The sequence below is a fragment of the Uranotaenia lowii genome, chromosome 3, assembly GCF_029784155.1.
Source record: "Uranotaenia lowii strain MFRU-FL chromosome 3, ASM2978415v1, whole genome shotgun sequence".
NCBI classification, from domain to species: domain Eukaryota; kingdom Metazoa; phylum Arthropoda; class Insecta; order Diptera; family Culicidae; genus Uranotaenia; species Uranotaenia lowii.
In genome coordinates, this window is record NC_073693.1 from 91,736,047 (window position 1) to 91,757,220 (window position 21,174).

Here is a 21,174-nt window from a genome sequence, read left to right on the forward strand (position 1 = left end):
GGGTTTAATCCCCAAACTCCAACCCCCCCCCCCCCCCCCCTCCCGTTCCTACGGCCATGGGTCAGGAATAAACCATGATTAAAAATTAAAAATTATTTAAGAAAACGATAATAAGGCTGGAAAAAATATCAATTTCATAAATATAAAATCATAAATTTTAAATAGTTGTAGGACTATAAAATTCCATAAATTGTAAGAAAACTAATACAATATGTGGAGATGAAAAATATTAGTTTTAAAAAATATTAGATGAAAATATTTTGAATAAAAACCTCTTACCTTTTAAAAAACTTATTTATAAAATTTAATTGTTAACTCAAGGGAACAGCTTTTATATTCAATGAAAACTTTGGCGTCCTAAACTCGAATCTTTTGTCAGATTTATGCTATCACCTTTAGTTTTGGTGTTTAGACGATAATAAGTTCAAAAATTAATCAGATTTGAGTGAAATCAATCATTGATAGCCGATGAACCAACAAACCTAAAATTACTCGCGATCCATGGGAAAGTTGATCATTGAATTTGTTTTAAAAACTTTTTTCAAAATTTTTGTAATGTTTCACAGTTTTGTCAAAAATTGCAGAAATTTCTCAAATTTACCTATTTTCAAAAGTTATTCAAAAACAAATGCTGTTGGAATAAAAAACGAAATGCCTGTTTGGAATCAGGACACCTAAATTAATCAAAACTATCTCTTTAATTCTTTGCACCTCGGAAAATGTGAATTTCGTCGTCCTGTGTAATTTATCCAGATCATTTTGACTGTGGAGTTAAGTATTTTGAAGAACAAGAAATACAAAAAAAATTGAGGTTGAAATTGGATTATTGAAAATTATTTCATATCAACATAAACTTTGAAATGGCATGAATGTTTTTAAGAATCAAAGTAATTAGTAGGTAACAAAGTAATGGATCCTAGGTGGTAGAATAATTTTTTGCAAGTTTAGTTGACTGTCGTAAAAATCACCTGTTAACACCTGTTACATGACTACCAAATTAGTTTTTTTTCTTCAAATTCTGAACTTGAACGAGTTAGAAGTTTTCAATGTCAAGATTTCAGTTTCAATACGCATGGTTTGCGAAATTGCTATTCTAAATTTACAATTGAGAATTAGTTTCAATTTGTGAACGTCATACAGTGTCGTGAAATGAAATGTTTTAGGCCTACAGTGATATATGTATGACATTTTGCTATCCTTGTGGTAGACATGGATTAAACAATCGATCAACAGAGAACAGTAAAAAATCATCAAAAAGGATTAAAGATTTTCAAGAAAGATATTTCGTTTTGATTTCCAGTTGGATTATGTGTTTCCTAGTCCCAAATATTTGTTCATAAAAATCCTCACACAAACACAGCTCAGAATATAAATTACAACATTTACAAGAAAAGAACGTGACAGTTTTTTTCATAATAAAAATCCATGAATGCTTTTTACCACAAATTTTCCTGATAAAATTTATGTAAAAGATTGATTGTTTGTGTAAATAAACCATCCTGAAGATTTGAACATTCACAACCAATAACTAAGTCGTCAGTATATTATCTGGTCTTGGGACAATCAGCGATGAGAAGTTTAATAGGATTTTTCAAAATGAAATAATAATCACTCTTTTTGCGACATTACAACTCATTTCTCTTAATTTGTATTACTTTGATGTCTTCGATAAAGATGTAGGCAGGGAATTTTTCAAGCATTGAATAAGATCAAGATATTGACATATGGAGTAAGAGAATAACGCTGAAGGTAAGACTAGTTTTTTAACAGTGATTAGTATGATTTTGCCTTTGAAAACCCCAATTAAAAAGTTTTAAAAAAAATGACTTTGAATAAAGTAAAACTAAATTAGTGCAGCTGAATTTTACCTGAAAATAATATTCGGATCATGTGACAAGGTTCTCAAAACTATTAAATTTGTGCAGATCGATTGAGAAACAAAAAAAGGCGTTTTTAGCCAGAAATAAAAAAAAAATACATTGAAGAGTAGATTAGGTTAATTTTTGTATGGGCTCTAACGAGGCCGTATGAAAAAAAAATGATGAAGAAAAATTAAAGATTTCATGAAATACATTAGAGGTTCCAGAAGAAAATAAAATCTCTTACATCGCCTGAAAAAAGGTATAAGAAGTAAAACATTCAAAAGTATCAAATTGGAACTCTAGAAGAGAACGGAGAAAAACGGCTTTAAAGATTTTCATAGACTTTCGTGGATTTCTCGGTTGAAACTTTACCTTTTCTATTTCTTTCTTCACAGATATGAGGATAATTGTTGTAAAATTTCGCCCAATGTTTTTTTGCTTTGGAAGTTGTTGATGCAGAGAAGAAAATAATGATGGGACAGCCTTGCGAGTATATTTCGCATGCGTAGTAAGTGTACCCGCAAAGCTGTCCCATATTTGGTTTTTTTTGTCAGTTGATCATTCAATTCTCGCTATCTTCCTGTATTATTCACTTTACTGATTGTTTATTGATGAAAATAAGTTTGAAATGATGTTTATGACATATTTCGATAAAGATAACTTAAGTTTATCGTAAGAATTGAGTAGGACTAAAATAAAATGAATAACAACGTTCCATGAATAAAACAACCTGAACCTTAATCTTTTCGAAAGTTTTTCGGTTGATTATCTTTTTAGAATGACTATAAATACCTACAGATTGATTAAATGCTAAATCAGAAACAGCAAAGCATCTTGGCTGCAAATATTTAGTGAGAAAAATTAACACAATATGACTTACGCGTGTACTACCAAGTACGCGTATTTTGGTTTATAGATTTTATTAAGTCCAAGCAGCAAGTAACAGCATGACAAAAACCTAAAAAAATATGGCTTGGCAGCTGACTATTTTCCATGTTTTACAACGAACAATTCAATAAGCCTCATGCGAAATTGAAAAAAAAAGCTAGGTGGAATTTACCCATTAGGCTAAACTTAGCTTGTAAAACTTATGGAAATTGTTATTTTTCACTTTACTGTACTGTTTTATCTAGTCTAACTTTCGTCATTTCAATGAATGCTTATTTTGTCGCACACATTGTATGAATATTTGTAAAATTAACGTTAATTAGAGCAGCAATTTTAAAGCATTCTGTAAAAATAGGCATATGGGACAGCTTTGCGGGTATATTTCATATGGGACAGACATGACTTGGTATTTTTGTATATATGTTGAGAACAAAGTTATGAAAGTTTTTAGTCTAAATTGAAGAACTAACTGTATTTGAACGATTTTTGAGATAAACTGAAAAATGACGAAAATCCATATGGGACAGTCTTGCGAATAGTGGCAGTATATGGGGGTTAAAATAAAATAAGCTTCAACTGATTGACTATTCACTGATCCGAACGATTAAAAATTATTGGTTTGTTAAGTAATATTTGATTTAAAAACTTTTCAAAATCCATGTCAAGTAGTGTTTTATTTGACAGAAAAGAATTTAAAATTCCGAATTAAGTTTTCTTAATTTTTTCTCCATTTTGGAAGGGAAATGCTGATTTCAGATTTCAAATTTAGAAGTCAGAATTCAAAGTCAGGATTCAGTATTCAAATATTTAGTTTCAGATGTTCAAAAAAAACCGGAGTTCAAATTAAGAATAAGGATTGAAAAAAAAAATACAAATTCAGAATACTCCAGATTCAGAAATAAAATCATAGATTCAAAATTCTCATCTCTCAAAGATCTCATTCAGAAATACGATTTGTTGAATATTAGTTTTAAAATAGTTTCCGAATTCAAAAATCGGAATCAAAAAATGGTAGTTAGATTGAGGAAACCAAAAATTAAAAAAAGGATTTGGGGGATTGAAGATCACAGCTTTCGTTCTCACTGTAAAAGCAAATAAATAATTACAAGATGTACTTACCGATGAAAACGAAGATTTGATGATGAGAATACCGCAGCAACATTGAGATCGAAATAGTCTACAAAAAGGAAAAAAAAATGTTTCAAACAAATCGTTATGTAGAAATCCGTATAATACTTACAAACAAAATCATAATAAAGAACGGTGCAATGTAGGAGCTCCTGGACATCCACCACATCGACACAAACCGATAGTGCTCCCCGGTGATCACATTTCGCAGATAACCCTTGTTGTCTTCCTGTTCTGCCAGCACTTTGACGGAAGCCATCAGCACATCATCGTAGCCGAGAAATTCTCGCAGAATCAATCTGCTGAACGAATCCCCAAAGCATTCGTTGGCGTGGGGATTCAGGGTCACCACATACACCGGAATGTTTAGCCTCTGTCGGGTTGCTGCCGACAGTCTCAGGAAACCGTACTCCAGGGAGTATTCCACCACGTACTGCTCTTCAGGCCAAACTGTAATAAATTAATTCAGTGTTAGACAGCCGTTAGGAAAGCACACGGCGAAACAATTTTTTTTTGAAGATGACCGTAACAAAACAGTAAGCCGAAAAGTAAAGAAGTTGTTTGGATTTGACTTAATTTTCACCGAAAAATATCAACCAAAATCGATAATAACAATTAGCGGTGATCGAAAATCGTCCCCAATAAATTAATTCATTTGAATGGATCGCAGATTTGATAATAAAATTATAATAACTTACGAGCATTTTTAAGCTTTTCCATTTCGGGTACATCAGTACGTAGTTCGGCTTCCGGAATATCACCCTTAATTTTTTCCTGATCCTTCACAATAGTTTCATTGATATAGACAACAACAGAGGGGCCGTATTTCTGTTCGCGCTGTTCTTCCGTGAGTGTTTCTTCATCTTCCGTCTTGGTTGTTAAACTACCCAAAAAATGGGTGCTTTCAATAGGTCTGTTAACTTCATTCTCCTCCACCACCGACGGAACCGAATTCTGTGATTTGTAAACTTCCGAGGCCGAGATCGATTCCTTGGCGTATCCCGTTTCGGTAGAGCCTTGCTCCCGAATGGCCGGCCTCGATTGATCATGCTGCAACCAGGGACTGTTGTTGGCATAACTTTGCTGCAGCAAGTCCGGATTTTGCTCCTGTTCATGAGGCAGCGTTGTCGAAGGATCGATACTGATCATCCCACTTTTATGGGTATTTCTGAGAACATTCATTTCCGCTTCATCCGGTTCGTCAGGGTTTTTGCTTTTCGGCTCGACAATCGTTTCGCTCGAAGGGTTATAACGCATGATTTCCACTCTGAAAAACAAAATTGAACATTGTAGTTTTGACGAAACAACAAACCTACCGAGTAAGTACCTTAGAATTCCATCTCGTGGCCAGTCATTTTTGACATGCTCCAAGCAAGTATTTGGTGTCTGAGAAAAATGCACATGGATGTAAACCAGAATGAAGAAGGCAGCCAATGCTTTGAGCAGCATAATCAACTCGATAGCCCGCCGGACAGGTCTGTTGGGGTGAAATAGGAAAATGTGGTGAATTTTGAGTTCACATCTAAATGTGCTTTAATAAAGGATCTTCGTATTTTATGTAAACATGAATTAAGTTTGGCGACACAGACAAATTGTACACACATATCGGCTTTTGAACTTGCCGATAACTATCCTGTTGAAATTTGGTAACTAGATTGCATACTGTTTATGAATGTGCATAAGCCAAATTTAACCTGCTCAATCGATTCATTTCCGATCCCGAGTCACCAGATTCTCCCAAATGATACATGTATATTTAGTGCCCAAAACTTTGTCCAAATCTTCAAGTCAATAATGGTTTAACAAGAAGACGAAAAATTTACTTCAGAGTACCGTGTTTACACACCCTCAGGAGATAGACAGCTTTTATTTCTTTTATTTTGCTTTTGTTTCATAGAGGTTCTGGAACAATCCTTTTATCAAATACAGATTTTCTTCAATCAGGTCAACAAAGCTTCCCAAGAACTATTTTTTATAGGTTAGCCAGGTTGCTAGGCTGACCCGGAAAGGAAAAACAGAACGGGGGACAGAAGAGGAAACTTTTAACGAGAATAGCATAGCTTAGAAAAGGATAGCGGCAACAGAACCCTAGAGTTCTTAAGCACCAGTTGAAGGAAGCGTCAAACGCCCCTTCCCCTCAATTACGTAATGTAAGCCATTGTGAGCCTTGAATCTTTTTCGAGAAATATATTATATTTACGGCTAATGTTCTTTCTTTCTTTGATATCTCATTTTTCTCTAATACATCCCACCACCTTTAAAAATGTGATCATTTTAAGGTACGAAAATGTACCAAGACGACTTCAAAACATAAGCTTTGATATTTGAGTTACATTACGAGGTTTCCAAAACAATAAATTTTGGGAAAAAAAATTGTTGAGAATCACAAGAAATATAGCAGTTTTAAGCGAGGAGTGTCAAATTGACACTCAAGGTCTGATTAAGAAGGATTAAGGAGGAAAAAACTTGGGCTTTTTTGGCAGCGCAAATGGGACGAGGTTGAGTTGGGTCGGTGGCTCCACTCGATTATCCCAAGTAAGCCTCAAACCATGGTTTAATAGATTGAACTTGAGTCGGGATTTTATTCGTATATTTTCCCGTCTCATGTCCAATCATTATTCCTTAGACGGGATACTCTATCGTTTTGATATTGCTGGCAGCAATTTGTGTAGTTGCGGCCAAGGTTACCACGACATCGAGCATATTGTTTGGTCGTGCGAGGTCCATCTTGTCGCCAAAACGAATTTGATAGACTCCCTTAGGGCCCGAGGAAAACCACGCTATGTTTCAGTGAGAGATGTGCTGACTGTGATAGACTTGGACTACATGTTCGAAATATATCTTTTCCTAGAAGCTATTGATATTCGTTTATATTTCTTTTTATTTTCACATTTCCCTATCTACTCCCGGCACATAAAAATTTTATAAGTAAAATGCCTTAATAAAACCTTTTGTAAAAAAAAAATTTCCCTATCTGTCTTCTATCTTTTCTTCAAAAAGTGAAAAGCACACAATTGTAATCAAACAAAACGAGTTTGGCTCCTTAAAGCCTAAAGGTATGAGCCGTTTCAAATAAAGAATTTACAAAAATTAAAGATTTCAAAAATTTGCTGAGGGTCCCCGAAGATTTTTTTTTAATTGGATGCACTTGAATGACATTCCAATAGTGTCATATTGACACTCAAGAGCGGATTTGGGTTAATGAACTGCAAACTCAAACCAAAACCGCATGGTTGCCGGCCCTTCCCAAACAACAAAGAGCCGAGAGCAAACAACACTGTTTTCAGTTCGGTTTCTGAGTGTAATCTTCTTTCGCTCATCATGCTCCACTCGTAATCAGAGTTTACACGAGCTGTGTAAGTAGAGATGCCAATGTGCCTGATTTTTAAGGATTTGCCCGATTTTTAGAGGCTCTGCTTTACAACCTGATGGAAATAAAAAAAAATAGGAGCAGAAGAACCTTTGATAACTGTTACCCTTCTCGGCGCAAAATCATCATACCACCGTGGAACCATGAACAGATTTTTTTTTCCATTCTTATTTTGAAAATCTACTGTTCAATTGATTGTTAATGAACAGACAAGGTCAGTAAGTTTAAATCTTGAAATGTCTTAAAAAGAAAAACAAAAGAAAGTAGTAGTGATTCAGTTGAATAACAAAATTTAAACATTTTTTTCTCCTTTAAAAACCATTCTTTTCCTTTGTTTATTGGGTAACAGCTTTTTTTTTTTTTATTCAAAGGAGTTTAACTACCAGGGTCATTCTTCCCTAATTTAACAGCTTATCTATTGAAATTCAATATTTGCACTTTGTCCTTAAAGAAACAAAAATATTGTAATTTGCAGTATCAAAAGTCGTCAGATTTCATACTATGACAATACACAGCAAAAAATTTCTAAAAGTATACGCAATCTAAAATGTGTGGCATCTATTTTTTCCCCAGTGTAATTCAAAAACGATGTAATTTCAAACTATTTTTGGTCTATTTTTCATCAGTTCAAAATAAAAAGTGTAAAATTAAATCCTTTGCAATAAATTTACACAGCATGGTCTAGAAAGGAACGTTGGGATATAATTTTACACCATAAAGTCTGCTTCATTTAATATTGGAACAAATTCTTTTGCTCATTGTGGCGCTCCTAGTGGACGGATTTGGAAACTTTTTTCACCCACGTGTCGGGAAATTCATTACCTTTCACCATGTATTTATGTCATAACACCAAACGATAGCATTTTGTAAACAACCGCCATGGAAGCCGAACGGAGAGATCAAATTGTGCACAGTTTTCTTGAAAATCCATTGTTGTCGGCATCGAAGCTAGCTAAACAGCTTAAAATGCCCAGAAATACCGTATGGCGTGTTATCAAGCAGTACAAGGAAACACAAAACACAAACGATGTAAAATTTGACAGATCCATTGTTTTTGTTTCCTTCGCGGCTAAAGTTTGTAAATTTTTACTCAAGATGATGGGTTTTTTTTTTGTAGCATCATCCAAAAGATATCTAAGTGAAAAGTGTTTCGGAAATGGGAGTCACAGCCCCAGCCGCTGTCCTAAGATCGCAGAAGATCGTACCGTCAGCATTCGGCAGCTAACTTTGAGGGCAAGGCTCTGCACAAACACCGTACGAGCAAGATGTTCTGAATGTGCTGTTAGCTGATAGCGGCGGGGCTGGTAGGTTGTTCGAATCCAAAATCATGAAAGCCCGAGAAAGCCACGAAATTCCGGACGGATGACGGTAAATTATGTGAAATACAAAAAGAGCTAAAGGTGTTTAAATCTAACAGTTTTTCTTTATTATATTACAGTGACGTGGATCCGGATTGCCGAAAAGGAATTCCTCTCAACTATTCGACTGGTGAGACGCTGACCAGGGTGGACCAGGGTCGTGGTCAACTTCTGATAAAACTGGGGGCACCAATGGTAGTGGGTGAAGGTATTTATTTTTAATGCTATATTTTAAAATAAATGTTCAATAATAATAATCATCGTATTTTTTTCATTTTTAAATATTTGAAACCTGAATATTTACAAAAAACTGCCAAAATCCAGAATGAATTTTCACATTTTACATCACGATGTATTTTTACACGACAATAAGCCGTTCAATTTTCGTGCATCGCTTTCGATCTAAATTTACACGCCGTGATAGAATTTTATATCGAAAACGATGTTCCGTTTTCGTGCATCGTTTCCGATCTAAAATTACACGAATTATTTTTGCTGTGTAGGAATGGTATGTGAGTACGAGATACGTTTTTATGATTGTTACACACCTTTCTGCATTGCAGTGTGAAGAAGGGAAGTGTCGTACTTGAAGTCGAATTTCAGAGTTTTCACACAATTTTATTCACAAGATGACACACAACTTAGTCACGCAAAATTCGTCAAATGGTTTTTGGTTTTTTGGTTTTGGTTTTGATTTTTTGGTTTGCAGCAGAGAAGATCGCACTATCCGCAGTAACCGATCTGCCTTGGGATTACGATGGAATTTCCCAATCAATAAATTTATGGCGAAAGCGTAATGTAAGTATTTGAAATCGAAGTGGTGTTCTATAAATGTTTTTTTTTATTTAAAACGCGAGAGATAATTAACTAGAAACTTACTTATAAATTCAAATCAATTTCACTCGAACGTCATAGTGTAATTCACTTGACCGGTCACTTAAGTGAATTCACTTGACCCATCACTTAAAATTCAAATGAAATTACGTATGGCGAGAATTTACTACAGATGTCACTTATTTTTTAAGTGAAAATTATTTTGCGTGTACAAAACCTGTGAATTTTATTCATTTGACAGCATTACGCTTGTTCATTTTTAACCATCATCATATCTCGCGTGAGCTTTCATTACGTCGAATGAAACAGAAACACCGAACCGAGAAAAACGCTTCTGAAATTTGAAGAGTGTTTTTCAAATCCTAATTTTATTCCTTCGCCAATAACCCTTCAAAAAATACGCAATATTCATGGAAACTAATTGTGTCAGATATTCCACATTATGAATTTAATTTTTTGCAATTTTTAGAGCTATTTTATAATCATATAGGAACATACGACATATTCAAACATAAATCGTTCATACGTCTGAACACATTCGTCGTTTGGAGGGGAAATTTGTTTCATTCGTCTCTTTTCTTTCGTCCTTTGATTCGTTCAACTTGCACTTACGCCCAAATGTTTCTGATGCAAATACTATGGGAAATTTTCAATTTTCTCGGCGTAGTGGCTGTTTAATAAGTGAAATATCTAGCGTAGCGGTAAATTGGTGAGTATAAATGCATAATGAAATGTGTGAATTGGGTGAGCCATCGATCAAACCAGCTCGCTGCTGCTTATCAGCTTTCTGTTGCCGATCAGCTGGAGGGGAAATTTGTCTCATTCGTCCTTTGATTCGTTCAACTTGCACTTACGCCCAAATGTTTCTGAGGCAATTACCGGTAAATTTTCAATTTTCTCGGCATAGTGAATGTTAACTTTGTGAGTTGTCGAGTGTAGCGGTTTATTAGTGAATGCGTAATAAAAGTGTGGATCGGGTGATTGGGTGATCAACAGCAGCAGGCTGCTGCCGATCAGCCTTCTGCTGTTAGTTGTTATGTTTGCTGCTACTGCTGCTGTTCGGTTTCTTTTCCTTGCTGCATTATTTTACAGCGTTCGAAAGCCTGCTCGAGTATCGATTTAAGAACGCTTGAAAACAAGAATCTGAAATAATATTCATTGCCAGGTTGATATTCTGATAACCTCTACCTGTATACACTTGTTTGCTCTTGGAATCCATAGCGAATGTGCTAGGTTTTTCTTCCTCTGCACATTCGCCGTTTGGAAGAAGGGACGTAAGCAACATAGAAATTGGCAATCAAGGTTTTGTTTCATTCGTCATTTTGAAAGTCTTAAATTTCATATATTAAAAGGGTTTAAATTGATATTTTTATCAATCATATAAGTAGATAATGTTATAATGAAGCTTTTTTAGTGAATATCTCAGTTTTTCAAATTTTGTTTCATTCGACGTAATGAAAGCTCACGCGAGATATATTCTCCACATCTCCACATCTCCACAAAAAAAACGTATCGTACATAATTTAAAAAACGTTTTAATTCTCTAAATAAAATCAATACATAAAAGTACATTTGATTGATTAATAAAAATGATTATTAAGATTTCATTGTTACTGAACATTTGAAAATACAGAGTAGAGTCGGGTGCTAATGTGGAGAATATATGATGATGGTTGAAAATGAACAAGCGTAATGCTGTCAAATGAATAAAATTCACAGGTTTTGTACTTAAAACAAGTTTAGCGTGTTGATAGAAAAAACGGTCATTCATTTGACGAAGTTTGCGTGACTAAGTTGTGTGTCATCTTGTGAATAAAATTATGTAAAAACTCTGAAATTCGACTTCAAGTACGACAATGTACATATTTTTATAGGGCTACTGTTAGAATTTATTGAAAGCTACGAGATGTTTTTTGCTAGAAAATCCTGCCGCATGAGGGAGAGGGACTCCCATACTGCGAGATAGTGGGGTTAGCTGCGGGCCTTGCGAGCCCGTGACTACAAAAAAACATAAGCAACGAACAACGAACAACAAATTTCGGATGGAAATCGGCAAAGACCCACGCGACGAAAAGGGACTAGCGATTGGAAACTTGGAACATGGAACTGCCGATCTCTAAATTTTGTGGGCAGTACCCACGTGCTCTCCAACGAATTGAAGAGCCGCAAATTCGACATCGTAGCGCTGCAGGAGGTATGCTGGAAGGGCTCCACGGTACGAACGTACCCAGATGGTCGTGCCATCTACCAGAGCTGCGGCAACACACACGAGCTTGGAACAGCTTTTATAGTGATGGGAAAGATGCAAAAGCGCGTGATCGGGTGGTGGCCGATCAACTCACGAATGTGCCGGTTGAGAATCAAGGGCCGGTTCTTCAACATCAGCATCATCAACGTGCACAGCCCTCACCTCGGAAGAACGGTGACGACAAAGACGAATTTTACGCGCAGCTGGAGCGTGAATACGACCGTTGCCCAAAACATGATATCAAGATCGTCATCGGGGATTTCAACGCTCAGGTCGGCCAGGAGGAGGAATTCAAACCGACAATTGGAAGGTTCAGTGCGCACCAGCTGACCAACGAAAACGGCCTCAGACTGATAGATTTCGTCGCCTCCAAACGAATGGCCGTACGTAGTACCTTTTTCCAGCACCGCCTCCCACACAAGTACACCTGGAGATCACCGTACCAAACGCAATCACAGATCGACCACGTTTTGATTGACAGCCGGCACTTCTCGGACATCATCGACGTCAGATCCTGTCGAGGCGCCAACATCGAGTCAGACCAATATCTGGTGATGGTGAAGATGCGCCCAAAACTCTCCGTAGTGAACAATACACGCAACCGGCGCCCGCCTCGATCAAATATCGCGCGACTGAAGCAACCTGAGGTCGCGGCAGACTACGCGCAATCGGTCGAAGCAGCGCTGCCGGCAGAGGGCGAGCTTGGTGAAGCCCCTCTCGAGGACTGTTGGGATACCATCAAGACAGCCATCAATAGTGCTGCGGAGAACGTCATCGGTTATGTGGAGCGATCTCGACGGAACGACTGGTTCGACGAGGAGTGTAGGAGGGTGATGGACGAAGAGAATGCCGCGCGGGCGGCAGTAGTGCAAAGAGGCACCCGTCGAAATGTGGAAAATCACCGACAGCGGAAGAGGCAGCGAGTCCGAATTTTCCAGGAGAAAAAGCGCCGCCTGGAGGAGGAGGAGCTCGAGGAACTGGAGCAGCTGCATCGTTCCCAAGAAACACGAAAGTTCTATCAGAAACTCAACGCATCCCGCAAAGGCTCCGTGCCGCAAGCCGATATGTGCCGGGATAAGGACGGAGGCATCCTGACGGACAATCGTGAGGTGATCAGAAGGAGGAAGCAGCACTTCGATGAACACCTGAACGGCGCACATGCAGGAGATCAAGACGGTGGGGGAAGGTACATCGCCGGCGTAGCCAACGACGAAGAGGAGCCACTCCCAACGATGAGTGAAATTAAGGAAGCCATTCGCCAGCTGAATAGAAACAAGTCGGCTGGGAAGGATGGCATCGCAGCTGAACTCATCAAAATGGGCCCAGACAAGTTGGCCGATTGCCTACACCGGTTGATAGTCCGGATCTGGGACATAGAACAGCTACCGGAGGAGTGGAAGGAGGGGGTAATATGCCCCATCTACAAGAAGGGCGACATATTGGACTGTGAGAACTACCGAGCGATCACTGTCCTCAATGCCGCCTACAAAGTGCTGTCCCGAATCCTACTCCGCCGCCTAACGCCACAAGCAAACAGATTCGTGGGAAGTCATCAGGCCGGCTTCATGGAGGGACGGTCTACGACGGACCAGATATTCACATTACGGCAAATCCTCCAAAAATGCCGTGAACACCAAGTCCCTACGCACCATCTATTCATCGACTTCAAAGCCGCATACGACACGATCGACCGTAACGAGCTATGGAAAATAATGGACGAGAACGGCTTTTCCGGAAAGCTGATCAGACTGATCAAGGCGACGATGGATGGAACGCAGTGCTGTGTGCGGATCTCGGGTGAATTGTCGAGTTCATTCGAATCACGCAGGGGGCTTCGACAAGGTGATGGTCTATCCTGCATGATGTTCAACGTGGCGCTAGAAGGTGTTATTCGACGAGCGGTGGGCGAAATGCGGGGCACGATTTTCAACAGATCCAGTCAACTTATCTGCTTTGCCGATGACATTGATATAGTCGGCAGATCATCTACGGCGGTGGAAGACATCTACCGCAAACTGAAACGCGAAGCAGGAAGGATTGGGTTGATGATTAATACGTCCAAAACGAAGTACATGCTGGCCTGCGGATCCGAGACCGACCGAACCCGCTTGTCCAGTAATAACAAGGTCACGATCGACGGCGACGAGCTGGAGATAGTCGAAGACTTTGTCTATCTCGGCTCACTGGTGACCGCAGTCAATGACACCAGCCGTGAGATCCGGAGGCGAATTATCAGCGGAAGTCGTGCCTACTATGGACTCCACAAGCAACTGCGGTCGAGAAGACTTAGCCCTCGCACGAAGTCTAACCTGTATATGACGCTCATTAGACCGGTTGTTCTCTACGGGCACGAGACATGGATATTGCTCGAGGAGGACCTGCGTACACTCGGAGTATTCGAGCGACGAGTGTTAAGAACCATCTTTGGCGGCGTACAGGAGAACGGAGTGTGGAGGCGAATGATGAACCACGAGCTCGCGCGACTCTACGGCGAACCCCCCAAGCAACCAAAAGTCGCATACTAACTTGAACACGGGATTCCGAAGTTCTCATTTGGTTCCACTTAGGTGTTACGGTACTTCCAAGGGACTCATATTACGTAAAAGTTACTCAGAAACTTCTATCGCCTTCTCAAGGGCTAAAGAATTAAAAATGGAACTTCAATGCACCTTTTACGCGACATCTCCTTAAAGGCAATCATGGTGTCTGCTGTGCTCTTTCTAACGAACCAATAAGATCACATCTGGAACCTTTAGGAGAATTTTAAGCGATTTGTCCAATATTTCTGACATTTCTGTCATTTTTTTTGGATTGTTTACATTGGCAGAAAATTCAATGCAATTCAATTATTTTAAGTTTGTGCTAGCCAGGAAGTAGTGGGATTCACCTCCAGGAGGAAAAAATTACTTTTGAGCCGCTGGGGTGCATCAACAACTGACTGGACCTAGTCAGGAAACCCTTTAATCGTCATGGATACAGTGAAAACCAGGCAGCTCCGCCTGGGCGGACCTAAATATTAATCATAATCAACAATTTTCCCGTCTGCAAAATATGGAATCCTTTTGGTCAAGACCGGTGTACTGGAGGCCCCCAGTCTGCGCTATTGCGGATCATCATCACCAAAAATGCCCTCCGAAAATCCTAGAAAATCTGTGATCCATTCAAAGTGTAAATTATTGTGTGTAAATTTGATTGGTGATAAAACAGGTGCGATTGAGAAAAAAACGAATAAATAAAGATTATGATTAGAATGTGTTGTGTTTTTTTTTAATAAATGCAAGTCCATTGAAACCAGTAAAACTTTAAATTTTGACAACCTTTAACATTATTTTATTTATCATATAATTTTTTTTCTAACTCTAGAGTTTAAAAAACTCTCTCGTTTAAATACATCTTTAGACAGCAGATGAGCATGAGCTGGTATGGTCGAGCGGCTAGAGGTTATAACTTCTAACCTAGAGAACAGTGGATCGAATCTTGGGGCGGTAAGCAGCGGTTTTTGGCTTCGAAAGTGAGTAAACGACAACAACAAACCTGTAATTATGTAAACATGTCAATGAGAAAATTCTAGATAGACCGGCCATTCAGCAGTCTGTCATCTGGTTGTCAGAACGATCTGTCAACCGGATTTTTTTTTGGTGCGTTGAGAGTTTCTTGATATTCCCTTAAAGGTTGTATAGCGTTCCCTACAGCCAGTGAAACGAACTTGAAAGTAGCTTTAATAACTTAAATTTTGGGCTGATTAGCATTCTCTTCAGACAGAAACGAGAGCTGATTAAGCTTCTATGGAACCTTTCTAAGGGAATTCTGGTTGCTTGGGCCAGTATCCAGAAGGTGGTGAAAGCTGGCCGGATACGCTGGGCAGGACATGTTGCGAGAATGCCGGACGACTGTCCTGCAAAACAGGTGTTCGCTACGAATCCGGTAGGAACAAGACGAGCGGGGGCGCAACGAACGAGGTGGAGCGTGATCTGGCGAACGTGGGGTGCCCGAGGAATTGGAGAACGGTTGCCATGGACCGAGTGAATTTTAGGAATTATGTTCGTCAAGTTATGTCGTGAGACGGAATACTATGTAAATAAAAATAAAAAGGTATTATAAACAAATTCAGAATCAGATTTTTTCTTTAGCGTAGATTTGTTATTTCATCAGCTATCAATGATTGATTTCACATTTGACGAAAGATTCGAGTATAAATAGCACGCTTAAATCTTCCAAATAAATATTCATGGGCACCAAAATGCTGTTCCTTTCAGTTATTAATAAAGTATTAATATGTTTTTAAAATGGTAAGACGAGAATATTAAGAAAAAATCCTTTTAAAATGTAAAAAACTTATCTTTATCATATTCATATTTTCTTTTAATTTTCAAATAAATTTACCAAATTTAAAATTCAAACTATTTAAATTTTATGAAACATTTTTTTATAAGTTTGTCTTTGTTGTTTAATTCTGATTTTTTGTGTTTTGAAAACATATTCTTAATTAAACTAAATTTTTAATAAGAAAAACATACAGTGAGCGAAATAAGAATAGCACCACTATGTGTTTTGCTTGTTAAAATATGAATGATTGAAAATTACGAAAATTTTCTTCCACAGATTGTTCTGAATTGCTTAACGTATAAATTAAGCATAAGTTTACTTTTTTTGGACGTAGCAATTGGCGTTGAGGACCAAAAATGTGAAAAAGGGGTGCGAAATAAGAATAGAACCACTTGAGTTTTTCTAACAAAAACAAGATTATTTTTAAAAATTTACTGTGTAAAAGTGAATAATAATGCTTCTACGAGTTATTTGAATAGATAACTGCATTTTAGGAGTTTTCCAGAATTCCAAAGGTTTTCAAAGGTTTTAAAATGGGAGTTTTGAGAGATGCTCCTCTAGATTTAAGGAATTAGATATTTGAGCTATAAAACTTTATCAAACTGCTTGCTTTCTTCATTAACATTTATAAGTATGATGCAAAATGATGAAACATAGATTTGATGCTGAGTTTGAATCCAAAAAGCAGGTTGGAATTCAAAAATACTAATGTTTTTTAATAATCAAACACTATTTCTCTAGTTTTAAGTCATAGGTGGCAGCACTATCTTGCCATTTAATCAAATTAATGCCCATTTTTGAATATCCGGGATTAATTGGGATAGTTGGACGCTTTGGAAATTCTAAGATCACTAAATCAAAAAAAAAAAAATAGAATTGCATCAAGGTCACTAAAAGTGATTTTTTTGGACCGATTATCAGAATAAAGTTATACTTTGGGATGTAGCTTGATGGACCAGACCGCTAGCAGTATTATTGGTATGATTTGTAATTGAATTGGAAGTTGAAATGAGCAGGGATTTTGGCGATTGTACATTTTTGTGCTGGTGATTCTTTTGCAAATCTGTAAAAGCTTTCTGCAGCGTGAACTTCCACAAAACTGTAATGGGAAAATTCCTCAAAATGATGAATATGGGCCTAAATAAACCTGGAAAATCAATATTGAGACAAAATTTGGTGTTAACTGCAAGATAGTGCTGCCATCTACGACTTGAAACTGGAAAAAAGTGTGGTTTACTGAACAAAATAAAAGTTTTTGATTTCGAACCTATTTTTTCTGATTAAAAATTAATCCCGAATGTTTGTTTCATCATTTCACGTCATTTTAATGAAGAAAGTTAGTAATTTGATAAAGAATAACAGCTCAAATATTTAATTCCTTAACGCTAGAGGAGTATCTCTTAAAACCCCCATTTTAAAACCTTTGAAATCCTTTAGAAATCTGGAAAACTCTTTAAAATGCAGTTATCTATTCAAATAACTCGTAGAAGCATTATTATTCACTTTTACACAGTAAATTTTTGAAAATAATCTTGTTTTTGTTAGAAAAACTCAAGTGGTTCTATTCTTATTTCGCACCCCTTTTTCACATTTTTGGTCCTCAACGCCAATTGCTACGTCCAAAAAAGTAAACTTATGCTTGATTTATACGTTAAGCAATTCAGAACAATCTGTGGAAGAAAATTTTCGTAATTTTCAATCATTCATATTTTAACAAGCAAAACACATAGTGGTGCTATTCTTATTTCGCTCACTGTAGTTTCCCCCTCTGTCCTTTCCAGGATCCAAGATTCCAATTAAAAGCGACAAAATATTCATACCTTGATATTTCAAAACCTATGATTAAATATCTATCAACGTTTCTTTAATTTTCATTCCATTCGATCATCTTTTTAATCGATTATGATTTTTAATTTATCTTTAGAAAATTCGAAAAATGATTTGAAGTAGCAGCTTGAAAGTTTAATTCTAATGCGCAATGTTAACTACATTTGTATCATCTTTGTGCTTTCAATATTTACAATAAAACATGGAGTTCATTATTTTTATTTTATCAGTTCCTTATTGATCATTTCCCAATATGTAACTTGGCAGTATAACTGAATATATTGTATTATAAATATATTTTAAAAAAAATTAGTGTTTTATTCTAATAACTGGAAGAATTTTTAGAAAAGGCTTTTATCTTGGAATTTGATCACTGGCAGTCTTAAAATAAAATTGAACATTTTCTTCTTTTTATCAAATAAAATTCAATAATCATTGAATAAAATCTTTTTAGTTCAAATGTTTATTTCCTAATTGAGAATTTACACTCAATCACGTGATTTCAATCGTGATTTCATTTTTTTTTCAAATTCATGATCATGATACTACAGAGGAATTTATGAATCAATCCTTCAATTGAAAATGAAGAAAAGAAATGTAAAATAAGATGAATCTATATATATAAAAATGAATTTCTGTCTGTCTGTCTGTCCGTCTGTCTGTCTGTCTGTCTGTCTGTCTGTCTGTCTGTTCCCTATAGACTCGGAAACTACTGAACCGATTAGCGTGAAACTTGGCAGGTGGGGATATTGGAGGCAGGGGAAGGTTCCTATTATGGTTTGAGACCCCTCCCTCTCTCATGAAGGGGAGGAGGGGCCTCCCAAACAAAAGACAATTTTTTGCATAACTCGAGAACCCATCAAGCAAATGTTATCAAATTTGGTATGGGGTGGTATCTAGGATCAAAGAATATTTCTATGAATATGAGGTACCCCTCCCTCCTCTCAGTGGGTTGATAGGAAAGGGGGAGGGGGGCTACCTTACAATTTTTCATATAACTCGAAAACTAATCAAGATATTGGAACCAAATTTGACACGGGAAGGTATTTGGATACGAAGAATATTTGAATGATTATTTGAGACCCCTCCCTCTTTCCAGTAGAAAGGGGGAGGGACCTCCTTCATATTTTTTTTACATAACTCATAAACTAATAAAGCAAATGGAACCAAATTTGGTATAGGAGGGTATTTGCATATGAAAAATATTTCTATGATTATTTGAGACCCCTCCCCCTTTCCACTAGAAAGATATAAAAGGAAGGAGGGGCTTCTTTTTATATTTTTGCATAACTCAAAAACTAAATAAACAAATCGAACCAAACTTGGCATGGGCGGGTATTGCGAAGCGTGACATGTTCTAATGATTGTTTGAGACCCCTTCCTTCTTCCAGCGGGGAGAAAGGTAAGAGGGAGGGGAGTTTCATACAATTTTTTACTGCATAACTTAAAAACTACAACAGCAAATGGAACCAAATTTGGCACGGAACGATATTTTGGTACGAGAAATGATTTTATGAATATTTGGTATCCCAAACACCTTCAAAGAGGTGGATGAAAAGGAGGAGGAGAGGTCTCCCTTACAATTTTCAGTATAATTGGAGAGTTGATCGAGCAAATTAAGCCACATTTGGCATGTGGTTGGCATGGGGCATGTGTTTCTATTATAAATTGAAGCCCGGCCTTTTTTCAACGGAAAGATATAAAGGGGGGGAGGGGGGCTTCCATACAATTTTTTTTGCTTAACTAGAGAATTTATCGAGCACACGAAACCAAATTTGGCATCAAAAAGTATTTGAGTACGAACAATACTTTTTCTTGGTAAAACAATACCTTTCTTGCAGTAGGATGATAGAATTTTGAATATAGGAACGGAGGAGGAGGCTTAATTTAACTTTTTTTTACAAAATCCGAGAAATGGACAAAACTTAACATGGAAAATCATTTTGCTAGAGACCCTTACGCTTTACAGTGTAGAGAGGAGAAGAAAGGAGCGGGCTCCATATACATTTTGTTGTAAAGCTTAAAAACTTATCAACCAATGGAACTACATTTGATATAAAAGGATTTTTGGGAACGAATGGGTATGATTATAAAAGATCACGACCTCCATTCAGCAGGGGGTGAAGAGAAGGACAGGTGAAGGGGCTCTCTTTTCAGTTTTTTAGCATAAATCAAAAACATATCAAGCAAAAAAAACCATATTTTATAAGTTAGATTGTTTGCGTACGATTAATTTGAGACCCTCTAGACAGATTAAAATGATCAGATCTTTAACACAAATTCATAGAGCAAGATTCTGAATATTAGATTTAGCTATCTTTGTGTTGCAATTCGAAACTCAAGCTGTAGCTCTCATTTTATGGCGGTTGCTTATGAATTATGTATTAATTTGATTTAAAATTAATGCCAATAAAACAAGACAAATTTGAATAATTTTTGAAAATATCATTTGAATTTGAAAGGTGTAGCAAAGCACACCGGGTCAGCTAGTAATAAATAAAAATGATTATCATTATTCTAACAATTTTTAATCATGGTTGGTTTTAAACCTGATCTAAAATTTATTTGAGAATTCAGATTTGTTTTTTAAATTTGTTGTTTTTTATGCATTCTATTTCTGTACATTAATTCTTATGACCGAAGCTTTATTCGAAATTTTGATTTGCATTCTTTTTCTGGTATTTCGGAATATTGATTTCAAATTTGCCTGATTTGCTTTGAATTTGTTTTCAAGCAAATTTCTGGTTCACAATAATTTTGAATAATTTGTCAATGATTTACGGGAAATATCATTGATTTGAAACATTCATTCTGATTTGTTTTGAAAATATCAGGAAAATATATAAATTTTTTAGTTTGTTCGATAATCATAGGTAAGAAAATGGTTTAGAAATAATTTTCGTTATTGATTGTGTACTTTTGGTATAGTTATTATTATTGGTAAAATTTGAATTTCGAATTGTGAAATCAGTCTTTTCACGCAATTTTATTATTTTATTTATTACTTTTGATGCTTTTTGTTTTTTTTTAATGTAGGTAAGTTATTTCATCAGTTATCAATAATTGATTTCACTCTAAACTGATTAATTACAGAACTTCTAAACGCCATATTCCTAAAACTAGAACTGATAGATAAAATCCCTTTAAAAGTCGAATAGCTCAAGCTAAACATTCGGAAGATCTTTTTGTGATTTTTTATCAATACACCACGACTGGATTTCAAGATTTTACCAATTACATTACTGTAACTGCTTCTAGCTCATCCGAACAATTATAATTAAAAGTGTTAGAAGAAATTCACCTTTAGATTTTAGGAAGAAATTTCACTCTGAA

The 21,174-nt window shown here is 36.6% G+C and overlaps 1 protein-coding gene across 1 annotated transcript in view; it reads right to left on the reverse strand.

Moving 5' to 3' along the window:
• The window catches only part of LOC129751796 (uncharacterized), a 342,108-nt gene that overhangs the window by 318,435 nt on the left and 2,499 nt on the right, over positions 1-21,174 (reverse strand). Inside the window, exons 4-7 of the mRNA XM_055747524.1 lie at positions 5,206-5,355; positions 4,577-5,145; positions 3,991-4,328; positions 3,870-3,927 (exon numbers count right to left, since the gene is read on the reverse strand). Of these exons, the coding sequence (XP_055603499.1) occupies positions 3,870-3,927; positions 3,991-4,328; positions 4,577-5,145; positions 5,206-5,355 (1,115 nt within the window). The remainder of the gene's footprint in view (positions 1-3,869; positions 3,928-3,990; positions 4,329-4,576; positions 5,146-5,205; positions 5,356-21,174) is intronic.